The sequence below is a fragment of the Pararge aegeria genome, chromosome 2 (genome assembly GCF_905163445.1).
Source record: "Pararge aegeria chromosome 2, ilParAegt1.1, whole genome shotgun sequence".
Lineage (NCBI taxonomy): Eukaryota > Metazoa > Arthropoda > Insecta > Lepidoptera > Nymphalidae > Pararge > Pararge aegeria.
The window spans coordinates 1,414,741-1,436,080 of NC_053181.1; the positions used below are offsets into that span (position 1 = coordinate 1,414,741).

The window sequence follows — 21,340 nt, forward strand, 5'->3', positions numbered from 1 at the left end:
TAGATAAATATGTCTAGGATTTTTTGTCTCTTTATCAAAAGCTATCTTGGGAACGGCTGAACTAATTTTAACTGGCCTTACAAAACCGATCTGGTCGTACGGAATACAACTGTAGTAGCGTGTAGATCCTGAAAATTTTCCAAAATAAGCCTATGAGGATATGTGTGAAACAAGCATGTTCAACATCCCAACATTAGTATGTGACTAACAACGATGTCCACAAAGATTTAAATATCAAAACAGTCAAAGAGGAAATAAGGACATACCTACAGTACAAAGTATTGTACTATTGTAAGTGACTAGCGACACATGACAACGCCCTAGCAAACCAACTGGGAGGCGACGGCAGTCTTCTATTCTCTAGACTAAAAAGAAACAGTATTCCAAATTTAATAAGTAGATTTTAGAGCTCCCAGGATAAATGCACCAATTGATGATATCCTGTGACAAATAATCAAATACCTTAGCCCACAGACAAACGGTCTTATAGAGACGAAGTGTTTTATTCTTTAGACTGAGAGGAAACAGTAGGTACCTATTCCAAATTTAATAAGTAGATTTTAGAGCTACTAGGATAAACGCTATCATGTTGAAAATAATCAAATACCTTAGCCCACAGACAAACGGTCCAAAGTCACAAGACAGATTGCGGAATTGCCATTATAAAGGAAAGGAGAAAAAAAATGTACGCAATCCAAACTCCGAACTGCAGCAATTACGTTACAATTAAAGCAAAAAAATAAAATAACTGTGACGCAGCAAAAACTTCTGGAGGACAAAACTTCGCCCAGCTGTGTTTTAAGAAGGCTATTAAAATTAATAAATAGTAGTAATCTACACTACTGTAAGGGTAAACGCAAACTGCCTCGAAGTAGCTAATTTTCGTACACCTGCAATTCTTTAGTAGGAGTGGTTCAGCAGAAATCTTTGCAATCGTTTTTAAAGGAACTTAAATAGGTAGCTTAGGGATAATACAGTGGCAATTATTTTTTATTTCGGAAAGGGCAATGAGGAGTTTGGCGTAAAACGAGACATTTCGAAGATGTAAGCTTCCAAAGTTTTAATGTTTTCGCTTACTAAGAAGGCAAGCATATTCAATAATATAAATAAATAAATAAAATAAAATAGCCTTTTATTTCAGAGAAGAGTTACATTAACTTTTTACATTTCATTTTATTATTAAATAAAGTCCCTTAGCTCTGTGTGCCTCACGGCAAAGGCCTCCTCCAGCTCTCGCCAGTGCTTACGATCCTGTGCCACCCTTCTCCATAGTGGACCAGCTGTAAGTTTCAGGTCGTCTTCCCAACGTCTTTGTTGCCGACCCTTTTTTCTTTGTCCATCTCGTGGATACCAATGAGTTACTAGGGTACTCCACTTTCCTTGGTTGTCTCGTAACATAATAATATTTAACGAAATGCCATAATATGTGCAGAGTTATCTTTATTTATGGGATTACAAGAACGAAAAATTATTACAGCTTAAAAAAAAAAAATATAACTTCGGAAGTCTATATTAAAAATATAACATTTTAGATGATGTTTTTGAAATAATTTTTCTTCAATGAAATGAATTTAAAAAACGTTGGCAAATATTGACGTCTTTTTTTTATTTCCTTGCTTATTACGGAAATATAAAATATATACAAACAAAAATAAACTAGTAGGTATTATGGATAATAAATAATAGTAATAGTATCCAAACCAACGCGGACCTAGTCGCGGGATATAACAAAGTAATAAGGAATATTGCATGAAAAAGCGATGGTTACGCGAGGTTTCCGGAGCCTCGATAGCCGAGCCGTCTCAAGTATCGCTAACTTGATTAAATGTAGCTGCTAATTTGTGCTCACCCCCTCGACTCGCATGCGGGGGGGGGGGGGGGGAGGGCACTGGTGTATGTTATAGTAGCGGTTCCCCCGCGACGCACTTGCAGTACAACTACTAAAAAGTATTTTTTTCCCAAACTTAAATACACCGCGTTTTAACGGAGTTTTCTTGCTCACTTTTTACACGCTTTTTATCAGCTTTACCTGTATGATTGCTCGTATGTTTTTATGTTTCTAACCGAGAGGAAGGAATTATGGTTATTTTAATTGCAACCATTATATTTACCCGATTTCTCTAATATTAACTTTATGGTTTTAATAAAAATAATAGTTTAAGAAAAACTAAACACGCAAACAAAATAAACTAAACTTATTATATATCAAGACTGTTTTTTAGTCTATATTAACTATAAATACATTTCTTTTGGTTGAGGATTTATCCTAAGGATGTGCGATGTTAATACTAATATCTGGATTAAAAAAAAAAATATTTTATCCAAAAATAAGCGTGTTGAATTTGACCCTACGTTACATCACGCCACTTTTAAGTTTTAACCCAAGACGAAATAACTAAATGAAAGGGCTCGGAATAGTATATAGCATGCAAATACTTATTCATACATATATAGGTACGCTTTATAATCCCAGATCCTTTATTATCTTAGATAACTTTTTTTCATCCATCTCTTTATTTGTACACAATGGAAAAAGGAAAAATAGAGAAAAACAAAACCTATATTTATTTAGTTTTATAATATACATGGTGGCCACAGCAAAATAACGAATTTAATAGTTTTCACAACTCCCTCAATTTATATTGAGGGTCAATTTCCTTCCTATCCTTTTTACGTGCAAACCATCTTTATTATATTGTGTCAGGTTTTTTTTTTTTAAATTTAGATTACTAAAGTTTAATAAACCCCACACTTGCATTTAAATTAATTGTGAAGCCATTATTTATTTATATTGTATTGGCGGCCATCTTTGTTTTGAATTGAATTTGGCTGAGCGTATAGCATTCTGCTAGTTAAGACCTTCATTCCCTCATTCTATAGTGATGCAGTCATGAAAAAGAAATGTAATCCGCCATTTTGCGCTGATTTTCATGAAACATGGCTATGAAAACTTTCGACTCATTCATCTTTAAAATAAAAACACAAAATCTATATCATTCTTTCGTGAAATATAGATATAATACACACACGCACACACACTTACACACACGTCGTCCTATTTAAGTCGGGAGTTGCAACAAAATGTGGAATTAAACTGAAACATGTATTACATAATATCTCGTAATTTTCATTTATGAACCCAGGGCGTCTTTATCTTCTGTCTAAAATACTTTGTACTGCTTTCTTACCTCAAGCACTCTGTCGATATAGCGACTCTGCGATGGTAAACTAGTCCGCTCACTCGAGTTCACGCACGGTTTAACCAAAGACTTAAAAGCATTTGCTGCATGACATTACTCGCGGGTAGGGAGACCATCTCGTCAGTATTTCAAACAAGTACGTAATTTAAAAAAAAAAGGTGTGAGTACTTATGTACACGCGTTTGAAGTTATACTTCATTAGCGTAACAATTTAATAAGCTTTTTAAAAAATTTATCTTTCGCCTTATTCTACGTTTGTAGAAAAAATGACACTGACAATAGAAAAAAGGTATTGTGTGATTTATTAAAGTCAACTGTCAAACCTTCTTTAGAAAAACTTAAATGTTGACTATAGCTAACTTCATGGTGTCGGTTTGTTATGACGGTGTGCGCTCGCATCGTAAAAAATCACTCTCATTATTTTTCCCTAACGGGCCAAAAGAAGTATAACTTCAAAAATAAATATATATTTTACGAAATAAGCCTATTACAGGCATTTATGAATGGTCGTACATATATGTTTACGTAATTGTAATGTGACAAGTACTTTTTACGAACTTAAACCTAAAGCTACGAGTGTTCCAAACGAGGGCGCCCTGGACTAAGAAGAGACTACAACAAACTTAGCCAGGAAAGGGGGAACTGAAGTCTTAACAAATAATGATAAACTTAAAAAGGCACCCATGATACAAGCTTGTCCATAAAAATGCTTATTAAAAAACCTGTTTTTCCGCACGCCTTTGTTTGTCCTTCATACCAAAGAGAACTTGGTAACACTACAGAGTCTACAGGTAACAAGTCGGTATCAAATCCAATAACGGAGTATGTTAACCCAACCAACCGGCAGTACTCCATACTGAGAACACGGGCCGGTATATTGCATTTTTCAAGTACCACCATATTATGAAGTTAATTCAATATTAGAAATTATATGGAGGTTTTGTTTAGGTTGGTAACCAATGGCGTCTTTGTCTTCGTAGACTTTCTGATTTCTTAGTTACTTGAGAAGTGTTTTTTTCGCATGCGGCCCTGCGTGCTGCGTTTTCTTTGGCATCATCATAATATTTTGTTGATGATGACGATAACCATATTCGTAAACTTAAAACTAAAGCTACGAGGGTTCCAAACGCGCCCTGTTCTAAGAAGAAGCCCACAACCAATTGGGTGTTCTTTTTTACTATCACCATCTCTCATTTTCATTTAAAATTATTAGAAGAGTAACCTGGTTAGTGCAGCATTATTATCTCATTACCAGCTCACTAGTAAGAACGGGACTCTACTCGGGAGAAGAGTTTGGGCCGGAGTCCACCACGCCAGCCCAGTGCGAAGCGTGGGACTTCACACGCTTTTGAGAACTTTACGGAGAACTCTCAGGCATGCAGGTTTCCTTTACCGTTGAAGCAAGTGATATTTTGATTGCTTAAACGCACATAACATAGGAAAGTTAGAGGTACGTGCTGGATCGAACGCGATCTTGCTAAAGATGAGCGACAATAACTTTAAAAGTTGTTGTCCTAATTACTTAGGGGCGTCCTAACGTCCGTTGCATATGCTGCGAAGTGTTTCTATGTTCAAAGGCCATTGTGTTCATGCATTGTCCGTCAAAATTAATCTAAAAAAAAAACAAAATTATCTTTGGTACCTTGCTAAGTAGAAGTTATTTTCAAGAGAGATCGTGGTCAAGTGGAGAATGTTAGTACATTCTCATAATTTATTTTTTTTCTCTCACGCAACACACTCCATTTTCACAATCAACTTCGCAGTGGAAAAATCCCACAATTATTATCCACGATGGGTCCATTAATAAGAGTTAGGAAACAAAGTCCACTCCGGCACCCGAATTAATGTACGGTGTTAGTTTCCGATATACGGATATCGTGGAAAACTATCGAAGGTTTTTCCGGAAGGGCCGGCGGATTTACGGCCATACGTTTTAATAATGCCCGATTCTGGACGGGTGCTGGCTACTACGTATTGCGTTTCAGTGAAAAGAATTTATGACTTTATTTGTTTGTTTTTTAGGAAAACAGACTGCTCATACATAATTTTTGTCTTGTTCAAGTTTCTACGTTGTGAGCTAAGTGAATATTCAGGTTTTTTATTCCGCTACAGATTAGCCCTTGACTGCAATCTCACCTGAGGTAAGAGATGATGCGGTCTGTTCGGGAGTACGTATTGCACTCATACCCCTAATCGATTTCTATACGTGACATCGCGACGGAACACTAAATCGCTTAGCGGCACCAGCTGGTGTCGGGTGGTAACCGGCCACGGCCAAAGGCTCTCACCAGAAAATTCAGTAATTATAAATTTCAAAACTGCCACTGCCGGTGATCGAACCCGTGTCCTCCCACTTATAACCACAGCCCTCACTGCTACGCCAGGTAGGGCATTTATTGGAGTACGACTCCAGAGTAAAGATATTAACGATTTTCACCTCCATGACTCAGAGAGCACGCTAATACATCGGCCCTGTTTATTATCACGTTGATTTATTAATATTTCAAGCCTACCAACCCGCATTGGAGCGGCATTATGTACTAAAACGCTTCGAGAGAGAAGGCCGTGTCGTCATCATCATCATGACCAATCCATTACCGGAACCGCTAGTCCTCCGAGAAAGAGGAGGGTGTACGCCGTAGTCTATAAAACTGACCAACCGCGGAACTCTCAGACATGCAGGTCCCCTCACGATGTTTTCCTTCACCGTTAAAGCAAGTGAAAAATTAAAAACGCACGTAACTCCGCAAAGTTAGAGGAGGATATATCGAACTAATTGTATAATTTCTTAAATTATATAATTAAAACATTTTCGCAAAGTTAGAGATAGAGGTATCGAACTCGGAACTCGGCTACACCCAAAGAAAGGTCGAAGCTCAGACCAATACGCTATTACAGCTTCTTTTTAAGTGTCCATTAGTGGGATTTAATAGTATACTAAAGTGGCTCCATTTATGGAGGTACTAGCTTTTACTCGCGACTTGGCTCGCGTGGTAATTTGAAAAACTTTGCCAGGAGGAATAGGACACTGATCATGAATTCAGAACAGTGCATTATTTCAGGACGCTTGTGACTCCTGCATTCTGCGTCCTTTCAACTATTTCTACGCCAAAATAAAGTCGTTTGGTTACGTTGTTAGAGCGTGAATGAAGGACGATTTTTCATGATTTTTAAATGTCTCTTATGGGAATTAGATGTTTTTCCAGGACCAAAAGTAGCTAATGTTACTCTCCGTCCTCTTAACTACTCAACTGTTTGTTTATCAGGACAAAACGGTAGCATAAGCGTATCTTTCCACAGAAACTGTGCATTTTTCCAGGACCAAAAGTAGCTTTTGTAACTCTCCTTCCCCTTAACTACTCAACTGTTTGTTTGTCGGGACAAAACGGAAGCGTAAGCGTATCTTCCCACAGAAACTGTGCAATTTTCCGGGATTAAAAGTAAACCGGCCCATAAACTAACTATCTCTATGCAAAAATCCACCTCAATCCGTTACTACGTTGCTGCGTTATTGACGGACAAACAAACGCACTTTCGCATTTATTATATAAGTATGGAAGTATGAATATCTACGCGCAAAACTGAAATCCTTTCAGCGATATTGAATTACGTAGTTAGATATTGATATGCCCGTCCGATACGCGGCTTAAAACTCAATATCAAAATGGACGATGTTCATCCCATTGTCCTGTGCTGTATTATTGTGCAGTCCCTCAGTAAGCCGATAATATCATGTCAGTGCATCGAAATACCTACTTAGTATATTAAAACTGAATAGCCTGGTTAAAATATAGATTCAGCTGTGTCCAAAGGCGGTATTATTGCATAAGCAATCTCTTCCAGACAACCCTTGGTGAAAATAATTGAAAATGTGACAGTGCAAACTAGAAATCGAAGTAAATAGACATTATATGTTAATAATAAATAAATATAAAAAACTTTACTATATAATATAACATACATATATAAGAATCAATAAAATATATAAAAAAATATATATAATAAGCAAACATAAGACTTTGTGAAACTACTGCACCTATTTCAACCACTTTTACCAGTAGAAGGTTTTAGCCTTTTACTGGTAAAGTAATATAACGAAATAAAATAGGCTATATATTCTTTTTCTTTTTAATTAGAGATCCATAAGAAAATTGCAATTATATAACAAAAATTTGCTAAATTTTGCCTGTTAAATTCATTATTTGACGTTTTGTTTACTCCACGCAAGCTGAGAGAACGAGAGTTTTGGGATAGTTTCGCACAATATGATATGCATGAAGCTAAGTTTAATCTAAAATGCATGCACTGTTCATCACACAGTGCAAGTGTTTCGTTCTTGTTAGTTTTCGGCGAAACGTGATCCCATCACGTGATGCTGTTGAGTACCTTTTTCCACGGCAGATGAATTTTCGTGTCCGCCTGAAATTATGTTATGGTCTTTGTCGAATCCAATTTTAAAACATAAAAAATTCATTTATTTCAAGTAGGCCCAGTTTATAAGCACTTTCGAAACGTCAAGTCAGTCTGTTTGTAGTGACTCTAGCACCGGTTCGGAAGGCATATTCCACCGAGAAGAACCGGCAAGATTCTCAGTAGTTTGCCCTATTTCAACATCATTTTACAGTTTACATTTTAATCTTTAAAATTTTCTTTGTTGAGATGAGAACGGAGCCTGCTTCCAAGCAGCCTTGTCGTTAAAAAATAATGCTAATAAAGGTACGCTTTATATTTTCGTCAAAATGGTATCGTGGAGATAAAAAAAATTAAAAATATAATTATATAATTTTCTCAGACAATGGATTTGATTAATTAGTTGAGAACAATTGCCTCGCGCCATTAGCTCGATACAACAACACAAAACCAAAATAACGATGACTAGCGTAAAGTTTGTATTGTACAATATAAATAGCCAATTTACCATACCGCTTTTCGCACGTTTAGTAAAACGCCTCGGTCATTTTGCAAATCTTTGGAAATTGATCCCAAAGTTGACGGTACACCGAGAGATTGGTTATCCCCACTTAAAAGCTTTTGTCTGCTGCATGGCATAGGCACAAAAGTTATATCCCCCGACTTTTTCCCCTGAAAAGGAATAAAATTGACGACAGTTGATAAACCTGTCAAAAATATTTTTCAACGAACAAATTAAATAAATAAATAAAAAATAAATATACTACGACAATAAACACATCGCCAACTAGCCCCAATGTAAGCTTAGCTTGTGTTATAGGAACTAAGATGACTGATGAATATTTTTATAAGTAATATACATATATACTTAGAATATACATATAAACACCCAGACACTTAAAAATATTCACGCTCATCACACAAACATTTTCCAGTAGTGGGAATCGAACCCGCAAATTGTACCTAGTTGAATGAAATACTGCCTCGTTGGTCTAGTGGTTAGCATGTCCTGCAGACCACGAGGTCCGTGATTTGATTCTCGGATCGGGCCAGTTCCATAAGAAATTCTTAGTACCAGCCCGGAGTTTGGATAGTGGCGGTAATTCACCTCTTGAATTGAAGCGCACGTTAAACGGTCTGAGTTTGCGCACACACTTGTGTAATATCTTCCAGATAGTTAAAAAATCTCTGAAGAGTTTGACTAGCCTTTTCTTATTCTGAGAGGAAACCCGTGCCGTGTAGTGGACCGGTAATACGTTGATTATAATAAATAATAATAGTAAACTTTATTTAGCTTCCACACTTAAGTAAACTGATGAAAACTAATGACATTAAAACTAATTTTACACTATATTACAAACTAAATGCCTTATCGAAAGGTGCTGAAAAATACTTACTTACTAGTCAGTAAGTAAGTATTGTCTAAGGAAAATAATAAAACTTTGATCTCGGTGTGCTCCACACGTAAGCGTTTTCGGCGGTACGTGACTGGGCATAAGTTGACTACGGCGTTCAGCGCGGCTCAGCAGCAGATCTGCGAGGGTACCATCCACCATTGTTTGAACATTACGAGTGCTCGCGAGAAATTGCAAGCCGGTTTTGTCGATAAAATAAATGTGCACAAGTATGCAACTTGCTTTCTTTTATTTAATTTGTCATGGTATTTACAATATCGAATCTTGCATATGCATTTCAAACGTTAGGTTTGACGTGTCTGTTTGTGGGGTGTGACTATCTGTGGCCGAATGAGCCGATTTTGATTTGGTTTCTTTTTTGTTTGAAAGGTGAATTAGTCGGTAGTGTTCTATGCTTGATGAAAATTGGTCCAAGATGGCCGCTGCCACAAAATGGCGGATTACATATTTTTACAAAACTACCTTAATATGGGTATCACAATACTATAGGGCTTTGCTAGTACAATACTATACACTATGGCACCCTTCAAATCCAAGATGGCCGCCACCAAAAAAAATTCTTTCACAACTTTATCAATATATGGATGTCACGAATTTCTTACATTTTTACATCAATTGAATGCCACAAATCTCCCAAATAGACTGTTACTACGGGATGCTTTCAAAAAAAAAAACGCGGACAAAGTCGCTAGTCTTATGTATAAATGAAGATTTGATGAAGGTCTTATGACCTCGGATGACATCTTTATCCGCATTAAGAAAGTCTCACCTGTCCAAAAAACGTTTTATGTTGTATGTACGATGTAATTCGTTTAAAATTAAAATTTGTAAAAATTGACGGCAGATTGGCGCAGTGGGCAGCGACCCTGTTGTCTGAGTCCAAGGCCGCGGGTTAGATTCCCACGACTGGAAAATGTTTGAGTGATAAGCATGAATGTTATTTAGTGTCTGGGTGTTATATTATAAGTATTTATGTATATTTTTCATGAAAATATTCATTCGTCATCCAATAACACAAGCTACGCTTACTTTCGGGCGAGATGGCGATGAGTATATTGTGTGTGCATTGTCATAGAATGTTTATTATTATATATAATGTAAACAGAATTATCTGTCTTAGCTAAGTTAGAATAATAAAACAAAAAAATTAATGCAAGCACATACAATCTGTATCTCATAGTCGAAGCCTCTCTTAACCCAAATAGGTTTTGTTTATACTTACTGGCACGTATTTTTATTAGAATTATGCATCGGCACGTCCACCCCGGAAGAATCTGTGCGAGTGTCACTATTGCCGGATTGTTTCTTACCTTCGTATGTATTTATGCGGAAATGTGTATTTATTTATATCTACTCATACAGATTATCAGTCGTTTTTATTTCATAGTAATTAGACGTTCCGTTTAGACGGCCGATTGGCGCAGTTGGCAGCGACCCTGCTTTCTGAGGCCAAGGCCGTGGGTTCGATTCCCACGAATGGAAATGTTTTTGTGATGAACATGAATTTTTTTATTGGTGTTTATTTGTATATTATAAGTATTTATGTATATTATTCATAAAGTATTCATCAGTCATCTTAGTACCCATAACACAAGCTACGCTTACTTTGGGGCTAGATGGCGATGTTTGTATTGTCGTAGTATATTTATATATATTTATTTTTTTAATTGCCGGAACAAGGAAATAGTTGGCCTTATAGCTATGATGGTAACTGAAAAACCATCGCTTATAGTCAGACCAAAACTTCGCAGGACATGCAAGGAACACATCAAACAACGTGAAGCATCGATGTTGAACTTCATGTGCCTGTAATTACACTGGCAACCATAGCTTTCAGATCGGAACACAGCTATGGTCAGTGGCGTGCACTTTATATAAGCACAAAAGCACTGCCTATCCTAAATTTTTTGTATAACTCTTAACATACCTCTTAACATTCCTTCCTTATGCATACCCAGGTCAAAAATCCTGTGCACGCCACTGGCAATGGTGCTAGGCGTAAGTACTTCCCCTAGATAGCCTCGGTACTAGGTAATGCCTACTCATTCTTACTATCCACCAGACCTCCTTGGTCTAGCAGCAAGTTCAACAACGGGTCACGAGGTCCTGGGTTCTTATCCGGGATAAGAACTTAGGTAGTTAGTGTATTATCAACCCCTGTACCTCAGATAGTAAGTTAAACCATCGGTCTCTGTTATTACCACTTGTGGTAATAATCTTTAAGTTGGAGGCCATTTAGTGTTAACCATTTTTTCAATTTACGTTGAAAAACCACTTCTTCCGTTTCTTCTTCAAAAAGTTTAGGTAGTTTAATTTATATAAGTAATTATAGATATAAAGTATTTCCTTGTAGATAATACCTATTATTTTTAAGTTATATAATGTGTATTTATGTAATTATTCGTTAATAATAATCGGCAATACAATGATCCTTGATCCTTGAACTTGATAACCTTTTAATGAGTTCATTGCGTGCTGTGTTTAAGAAAATGGTGAAAACCAATGTGAACACTTTTCAACTAACTGACGTCAAGATTTCGTATCAGTAATTTCAGGTGACTGTTTCTGACGCCCTCTCATAATTACTTCCACAAAGCACAAAGTAGAGGTATCATTATAATATGTTCGGACTTTAAGTCAACAACTGTTTAGTGGGCTTCGTGATTAACATGTTCGGGTGCTATCAAGGACTTCCCAGATTCATCTTCCGGGTAAGGTCTCTAATTATTGGTCTTCATTTTAAGGTTAGGTTAGAGTCCACTAAAACCACGAGATAATCCACCGCTGTCTCGTGGTTTTAGTTGTTATATATATACATCTCGACGTCCTTCGTTTGTGAAAAAAGGAAAGTTTCTAATTTTAGGGTTAAATCGTTAGGTTTCTCTATAAAGGAAATCACAATACCTATCATAAGCTCTCAAATTATATGTATATGTGTCTAAGGCAACTAGAAGGTCTGCCAGCGTCTTTATTCTACAAGATGTAAAAACAGTAGCTACAACATAATAACAAGGTTGCTTGGAAGCATCCGGTTCCGCTTTCATCTCTCACAAGATAGAAAAATGAATTTTAAAATGTAAAATGTAAATTGTTGATAATGGAAAAGAGCAACTGCTGAGTTTCTTGCCGGCTTCTTCTCGGTAGAATCTGCCTTCCGAACCGGTGGTAGAGTCACTTCACACAAACAGACTTGACGTTTCAAAAGTGCTTATAGTAGGCCTACTTGAAATAAATGAATTTAGAATTTTTTTTTTAAACTGACCGAATGTTAACATCCATGGTGTAGAACTCTACAACTACATACCAGACCGCTAGAAATCGACTACATCGCGAGTTCCTAAGCTCGTCCTCACTAGCAAAGAAATAGTGGAAATGGCAGCGAAAAGGTCGATGAAAAGTTTTCCCGACAACAATCGCTGCGCGTCACAGCAAAGGATATTCAGGTCTAAGCTCTATCAAGCCCTAAATCATGATGAACTTGTTACATAAAAGAAGCCCATAGCAAAAGTTGTGACACTCTTTTTGTTTGTTGTTATATGTCAATACAAACAAAACCTTTCATTAAGACACTTTTACTTTGCGATCCTTAAAGTGTGTTCATGAAAGGTTGCGTTTGTTTGTATTGACATACAGAAAAAAAAACAAAAAAAGAGCGTTAAACTATCGAGAATTTGGTATGAAAGTAAAAGAAATACCAAAGTGGTCGAATGTAGGTACTACCGTGAACAAAGATCAACATTTCACTCCCACTTAAATCCTAGACCTACTTACAAAACACAGACAATCTAGCAAATTTGGAATAGGTACACTTTGTAGGTAATGAGCATACAATCACTTTCCTCATAAGTATACATTAATATATTTGTTTAAATTAATGTATACCTATAAATCATTATATATTTACATAATAATTATGATATCTTACAAGAGTATCACGACTTTTGCTGGGGGCTTATTTTAAGATCAGCCATGCTTTATTTTTACGTTAATGAATTAATGATACATTCGTTAACTTAAAAATAATGTTATGAAAGTCATCACCCCACAATAATAAAAAATAGGGAGGTACCTGTGAGATATAAAAAAAATATTCGAATTGATCAGTTTTGTGTATCCCCAAAGTTTATTCAAAATTAAATGTAATGAAACTCGGGAAAAATTCATAAAAAAATAATCGTTTCGAAACAGGAGTGTAAAATAATAAAAACTGACGTGATGCCAGTCTATTTCCGAGCATTCTGTCGGTCTGTCCGTGCACGTGAAATATTAATAGCTCCGGATATTTTTGTTCGCGTCGAAGCCTCCGATTCGTCATCGGAATTGATTTGTTTAACAACCTCCAACAATCGCTCGGTTGGAGAGCTGTTTCATGGTACGAATATGTCAATCAGGGCAGGAAATTCAGGAATCATTTATTTCCAGTAAAAATGTACTCACAAAAGAGTAGGTAATAGGAATTTTTAAAAACTAAACAGTCTGCAAAGTTCCGATATATTTCCACTATTTATTGTTGTAGCTGAAAAATAATAATGTACCTATAAAGTATTGAATATACATAGATAAATAAATAAAGTACTTATGAGAGAAAAGACACAGGTGATTAAAAGTAAAAATGTAAAATGTTTGGCTTCAGAACACTTTAAAAAGTAAAACAAAACTTTAGCTTATAACAAAAAGTTTTCTTATAATAATTTATTCTATATTATTTTCAAAGAATTACGTAATTCATCCATACCATATTTAAATACTAAAGTGTGTCTGTTTGTTAGGTTATGCAAATAATGATATAACGTCCTAATGCAAAGCTTTTTATTTCTGGCAAATATAGTATACCTAGTTTTGAGTAGCTTGCATCGCATAATAAACTACCTTATGATATAAAAGAAGCCAAATCTGCTTTAAGAAAAAAAATCTACTTGATAAATACTATGTCACTAAGTCGTTTCCAGTAAACGATGATCTTTGTTTTAGTCTTATGTTTATGCTCGGTAATATTTGTGTAACTACCCGCTTATACGAACATTTTCTTTTTAGCTGCATTTCTAGTAAATATATAGAATATAGATATAGTTTATAGATTTATATGTCACATCTATATTGTACGCTCACATGTTATAGTTTTAAGTTTAATGTTTCCTCTATTTACCGAATTCTTGTAATTCTTTTGAGAAAATAAAGATCTTAAACCATTGCATCAGGAATGGATATAAATTCTTATCCCAGAAAAACACCTAGTATACATTCGGTTGTTTACAAAAATACCCTTTTTTCGACCTGGAAATCCAACGAAGACGTACAGTTTCTGCGGAATTTTAAATTTTAAAAAACAGACGCGGAGTATTTCGCATGCTGAAACTTGTGTATTAAAATGCTACTCTCTTTTGCCCTCAGGTATGGTGGTGAACGGGTTCGTGAATGTGGTGATCACCACAATAGAGAAGAGGTTCGGCCTTCGCTCGATGCAAACAGGGGTCATCGCAGGAGGGTGAGTTCGTAAAACAGGTCCTGACAGTCTTAGCTAATTATTATGACAGAAAATCTTTTTCTTGCTCTTACACCACGGTTGTCGTAGACACGACTTCTTTATTGCACTCAGTTAAGATAAAGATAATATAAATTAAAAACATAAATACAAGAAGAATATAAATACGGAAAGGCGGTCTTATCGCTTTAAGCGATCTCCTTCAGACAACCCTTAATGAAAGAAGAAAATGATTATGGAAAAGGGATAGTGAAATTTTAAAAATATGTCATAACATAAACTACATCTACTATATATAACAATAATACATAAATAGCTAATACAAATACAAATAATATAGAAATAAATACAAACAGTAGCCGGACTCCTTAGCAGAGAGAGCGAGAAGACGAGCACGGTCTCTTTTAAATGGCATTTGGTCTAAAAGTGTGTCAAAAGTTTTGTTGCAAATAATGTCGTCCCACTGTCTCTGAAGAAAAAGAAATCGGCAAAATACTGGGACTAATAGCAGACCAACTATTTCTTGCCTCTGCCAAGTATGACACTTCTATGGAACCCAAATAATTGGAAATAATATATAAATAAATACCATACACATATAAATATATATATATTATATACTGAGTTGAGCTCGCTTTTGACCAGTTTTTTTATCCATTTATTCCATCCTAACCTTTTTATTTTAACAGATACGACATGGCCTCATTCTTATGCCTGGCTCCAGTGACCTACCTCGGGGGTAGAACCAACTCGTCCAAGCCCCGCTGGTTGGGTTGGGGGGTGCTGGTCATGGGCACCGGCTCCCTGCTCTTCGCACTACCCCACTTCCTGGTGCCCCCTTACAAAATAGCTGGGGAGGAGCCCGACGACCTTTGCATTGGGAATGGTACAGTGGTATGTATAACTTGTCCTATGAATGGCTTGCTTTACGAAAAAATATCATCATTATCATCATCTCAACCAATTGACGTCCACTGCTGGACATAGGTCTTTTGTAGGGAGTTCCACAATGCACGGTCCTGGGCAGCTTGCCTCCAATGGCTCCCAGCTACTCGCCTGATGTCATCTGTCCACTTCGTTGGGGGCCGACCTACGCTGCGTTTACCGGTGCGGGGTTGCCATTCCAACACCTTAAGACCCCAACGTCCATCGGTTCTCCGAGCTATGTGCCCCGCCCATTGCCACTTTAGCTTCGCGACTCACTGAGCTATGTCTGTAACTCTAATTCTTCTACGGATCTCCTCATTTCTGATTTGATCACGTAGAGATACTTCTAACATAGCTCTCTCCATCGCCCGCTGAGTGACTCTGAGCCTTCTTATGAGGCCCATAGTTAGCGACCATGTCTCTGATCTGTAAGTCATCACTGGCAACACGCACTGCTCGAAGACTTTAGTCTTCAGGCACTGGGGGATTTTGGACGAGAAGATGTCACGAAATTTCCCGAACGCTGCCCATCCGAGTTTTATTCGGCGGTTCCTCTTTCTCGAAATTGGACCTTGGAAACGAATATATATTTTTATATTAAAAATGTATATCATTATATAAACTACCTTGCCTCTATATTTATGAAACACTTCTACTTATTAATAACACTTATTCGGCTGCAGATATATTTATTAATTTCTTCTTACACCACAGCACTACCAACTAGCTTAGCAGCCCAATGAAGACTGATTCCCTCTCTTTTAAGAAACCAAAATGAAATTTTAAAAGAGTATTTACTTTGATTAATCACAATATTTTATCATAATTACCGGAAGTCAAAATTGAGCTACTGAGGATTTAAAAATATGAAAATCGTTAAACATCTCTTTGAAAGTTACAAGTTAAATTAAACATATTTTTACGGAAGTTTGAACAAAATTTATAATTTTAAACTTAATTTTTAACAATCAGTACGTTTACTTTATACAACTTACGTAGTGTTTCAGAAGTTTCAATAAAATTAACAAATATTAAAATTCCGCGGGTCTGAAGTGAGACTTGCCTGGGGCGTTTCCACTGTTTTTCCGTTTCCATTGGACACAACGCACTGCATGCAATAATGGCTAAATGAGGGTTCTGCATGTTCTTAAGTCTGTGTACGTGGGTATTTTCATTGAATTTCCTCAATTAAAAAAGAGGTTAAAAAAATAACTGACAAATTCCCAGACGATCTGCCCACTTTTTATGCAGGCACAAAGAGCTTGACAATCGACGCAAGCGCAATGGAACGATTCAATTCGCACACAAAAGGTTTGCAGCGAGCCTTGAATGAGATCATTGCATTGACGGGGTCGACAATAGCCAGACATAACCTGTCCTTGCGAGCCCTATTTTAGACTGATCAACCTGAACGATTCACACAGTCACTTGACTAAGCTACCTGCTTGACTAACCTATAAACATTTAACAAATAACTTAATTATGAATTAAAAAACACCCGACACTGATAATTGATACCCATATTGTAGTTGGGAAATTTAAATAAAATGCACTTCACCATTTCGTAGTATCGGCCATCTTTGATTTAAAAATTGTCATAGTATTCTGCTAGTCAAGAACTTTAATTTAATATAGAGTCTATATTGAGGGAGGTGTAAAAAATGTTTAAATCACAATTTTGCGGTGGCGGCCATCTTGAATTTGAAATTTGTCATTGTGTATTTCTCCTGTTCAAGAAGCGCTGGTCGCTTCTCTCGCCATAGCACCATCAACGACATCATCCGACGTTCTCTAGCTACCGCTCACGTACCAGCTGTATTAGAACCTATTGGTTTGGCGCGGAGCGATGGCAAGAGACCTGTTGGTATGACGCTCATACCTTGGAGGCTTGGAAGGTCACTTCTGTGGGATGCAACTTGTGTTGATACCCTAGCTGCATCACACATCCAGGCCACTTCGTCAATGGTAGGTGCGGCTGCTTCCAGTGCCGAGCAGGCCAAGAGGCGTAAATATGAAAACCTGGATAGCAGCTTCATTTTTGTGCCTTTTGGAGTAGAGACTTTGGCAAGAGCCCTTTTCAAAGAATTATCGAAAAGGGTTATCGAGTCTACCGGTGATCCTAGAGCGGGCAGTTACCTTGGCCAACGAATTAGTTTGGCCATCCAGAGGGGCAATGCTGCCAGCATCTTAGGAACTGTGCCTCGCTGCGGTGGTTTCGAGGACGTTTTAGATTTTATTTAGTTTTTAAATAGTTTATTTTAGGTTATAGTTATGTATTAATAAAAATTATATTTTAGTCTCATAGTGTATTGTATTCTACTAGTCAAGCCCTCACATTTGATAGACATATCAAATCGACCGACACATACGATGCCACAGACGTCTGTCTGTGTGTGTGTGTGTGTCTACACGAACAGACACACTCACGCACACTCAAACACAAACACTCAAATTTTTAATGTTGGAAAAGAGCAACTGCTGTATTTCTGGCCGGATTCTTGTTGGACAAACAGATTTACTTGACGTTCCAAGGTTGCTTTTAGACTAATCCTACTTGAAATAATTGATTATTGAATTTAGTTTTTTTTTAATTGTTTAATTCTTCTTTTGATCGTACAGCTCTTTTCTGCAATATAAGTATTAAGTATAGTTTCGATATCAGCAGCTTTACATAACAAGATTCCGTAGGACATAACACTATAAAAGTACGCAAAATAAACAAGCCTAGCTATTTCGTTTCACAATGATGATGATGTTATTGATTGTTCATATTTCTGCCCTAGTCCAGCATGCTCGGCGGCACGGCTTCCGAGGGCGGCGCGTGGGCGGTGGGCATCTTCGTGTTGGCGCAGCTTCTACATGGCGCAGGAGCCACGCCCCTATTCACTCTGGGCGTCACATTCATAGACGAGAACGTGTCCAAGAAGATGTCCTCTGTTTACTTGGGTGAGTTTAAAATAGCTGGATACCGAATCGAGGGTTGTCCACGGGCTCAGTCCCCGTAAGGAGTTATAAGGAAATATTGGTAGTAGGCTTTTTGGGACAGAGTTCGTCCGGAGAAGTCCACCATTTCAGCATGATTTTTCACTTACCATAGGTTTAGAACGTCGATTGTTTCCTACAAACAAAACACATGTGTTCTGAATTTTCACCGAGTCTTCTCTGGTAGACTTCAGATGTAGCTAGTTACCATCCTACCAACTAAGACGTGCCACAAAATTTTGCGTTCCGGTACGATGCCGTGTAGAAAACGATTAGGGGTATCTGTTCAATACAACTGTCATAACCAAAACAGGTTAGCATGACCAGTCAAGAGCTAGCTTGTACCGCCATTTATAAAATAATAAAACATAAGAAAATTATGCAAACACGTTTCAATAGAAGTAACACACGTTTTATCTAGTAATTTATCTGTTCAATTATTCAAGAAACAATCGGCAGTGTATTTTTATCATACACTTATTATTCGCATCAGCGTTAATTAGGCACAAGGTATGTGAATATAACACAATAACGCATCTTTTCGCTAAACCTAGGAAACGCTTAAATAGGAAGCAAGGAATAGAATATTTCTTTTCATGATTTGGGTGATGCGTAGAAAAAATAAACGTTTCACCAACTCTTAAATGATGACAAACGACGTTAGGGCCATCTAAAGCTATGACACCGTTGCGTAATGATTAGGGGTCACGTAAAATGACAATTGAAAAATGAAAAAATATGATATTACAAACACAAAATCATAGGCAAATTAGGTTATAAAAGTTGACTTATGAAAATCGATTCCTGTAAGTTAAATGTATGCCTAGGGATCTTCTTTGATTAGGCGTTACTTACTTATGTATTTGCTTATTCGTCGTTAGCGAAAGCGGACATAAGTATTAAACTTTTAACGTGTCAAAGAGCTGAGTTACTATTTTTATTACAAAACTAGCTGTTTACCGCGAATTCATCGACGCACATTTAGTGTTGTGTACATTTTTCCCACACGAGCTTTCATTAATTTTATTACGACCCAGTAGGTTTATTATACGACCCAATATGTGGGATGTTTGGCATACCTCCAGTTTTTGAGTGAGCGCTTGTGTAGGATATGGGCAAAGGGCAAAACAAGTGACTCCTTTATGTTAGGGTCGATAGGTTTTCATGTACCGGATGGCTATGCCAGTGCGCGTCGTCGTCATTTGTTTGCTTTACCATGCTTCAGAACTAAATGGACCACGCACCCCCCACTGACTCGTGCGCTGCGCTTGCGCAATGACCTACAAACTACTGAACTTATGGTAATTCGACAGAGTTGGACATATTTTACACCCCGCCGCTTCAGCTCCCAATACAAATTACAATGTTATTAGAGATTGGGTGATCTTCGATAATAATTATATGTTGGAATGTTTTGTTTTTTACTATTTTTGAATTTTTGGTTACTTTTATTGTTTTTTTTTTATTTTTAATTCTATACAGCTATTTATGTTTTATTAGTTTTGTTATTTTTTATTGTTCTTGTTGAATTCTTTTTGTAGCCCCGGGGAGAAATGAATTGGGCAACTTTAATTTCTTCTCGTGGTGTGTTTTTGCTTAATAAATAAAATGTCTGGCAGCCGTAATCTAGGAAGGACGCAGGAGTTGTAGAGTTTCCATTTTATGTTTATTCTAACTTAAACTTCCCGCACTTAAGTACAACGTAAAACATAATGTTTAACGAGCGTTATTATATGAACGCATTAGCCTTTAATAACACTATTAGGTCGCGAGGAGAGTGTTTCTGCGCTAACATAAGAAACCACTCGCCTGCGATATTAGCGTTTACGCGATGAGGCCTTTACCACTCACGGGGTAGTAAAGGATTACGCCCGCTAAATCGGGTCGTAAGTAGTCATTTCGTATGCAATTGAACGTATGCGATACATGAGAGCCAGTTACGTAATGCGCACTTTTACCTATAATAATAAAAAATCAATATACTACGAAAGCATACACATCGCCATCTAGCCCCAAAGTAAGCGTAGCGTGTGTTACGGGTGCTAAGATGACTGATGAAGATTTTTTTATGAATAATTGCATAAATACTTTCAATATACGTATAAACACTGAGACACTGAAAAACATTCCTTTTCATCACACAAACATTTACCAGTTATGGGAATCGAACTCACGGCCTAGGACTCAGAAAGCAGATTCGCTCTTCACTGCGCCAATCGGCCGTCCTTTCCGACCTATACTTACACAGCCCGCATGCTCAAATAAATATACCCCGTCCCCTACTAACTATAATATTATAAATGTGAATGTAAGTTTGTTTGTTACGCTTTTACACAAAAACTTATCAACCGATCCTCATGAAACTTTGTACACATATTCTTGGAAGTGTTAGAAGTAATATAGGATACTTTTTATCCCGACATTAAGTTCGGTTTCTTTTGGAGAGGGGATGAAAGTGTTTGACGATTTTACACCACAACTCCGACAAATTATAACTGATTTAAATAATTATTCTTGTACTATAGAGGTTATAATATGTATTCAATTTTGCCCAAACTTTGTGTAGATCTGATGAATGTGGTTGGAGATAGAGGACATACTCCTCAGCAGACAGCAGCAAACCCCTCATTTAAGGCTTAGCGATACCAAATACTTTAAATTTTTTTAGAACTACAACCAAATTTAATGCCACATAATGTCAAATAACAAAATCAAACGTAGACGAAGTCGCGGGCAACAGCTAGTAACATATAAAATTTCAAAATTTTGATTTGCAAAATCACACTCCACGCGCCACGTAGTCGTACTTACACAGAACTGTTGCTAAAATAATTGAATACTTATATATTATATGAACTACAAATCATTCGAATAAAAGGTTTAGGTAGATAGTTCTACTTTCCAAACATAATTATATCGATTCG

The 21,340-nt window shown here is 36.9% G+C and overlaps 1 protein-coding gene across 1 annotated transcript in view; it reads left to right on the forward strand.

Annotated features, from left to right (window-relative positions):
* Positions 1-21,340, forward strand: part of LOC120635034 (solute carrier organic anion transporter family member 4A1) — an 88,955-nt gene that overhangs the window by 45,026 nt on the left and 22,589 nt on the right. The window contains exons 4-6 of the mRNA XM_039905943.1: positions 14,417-14,510; positions 15,197-15,401; positions 18,218-18,380. Coding sequence (XP_039761877.1) covers positions 14,417-14,510; positions 15,197-15,401; positions 18,218-18,380 — 462 coding nt within the window. The remainder of the gene's footprint in view (positions 1-14,416; positions 14,511-15,196; positions 15,402-18,217; positions 18,381-21,340) is intronic.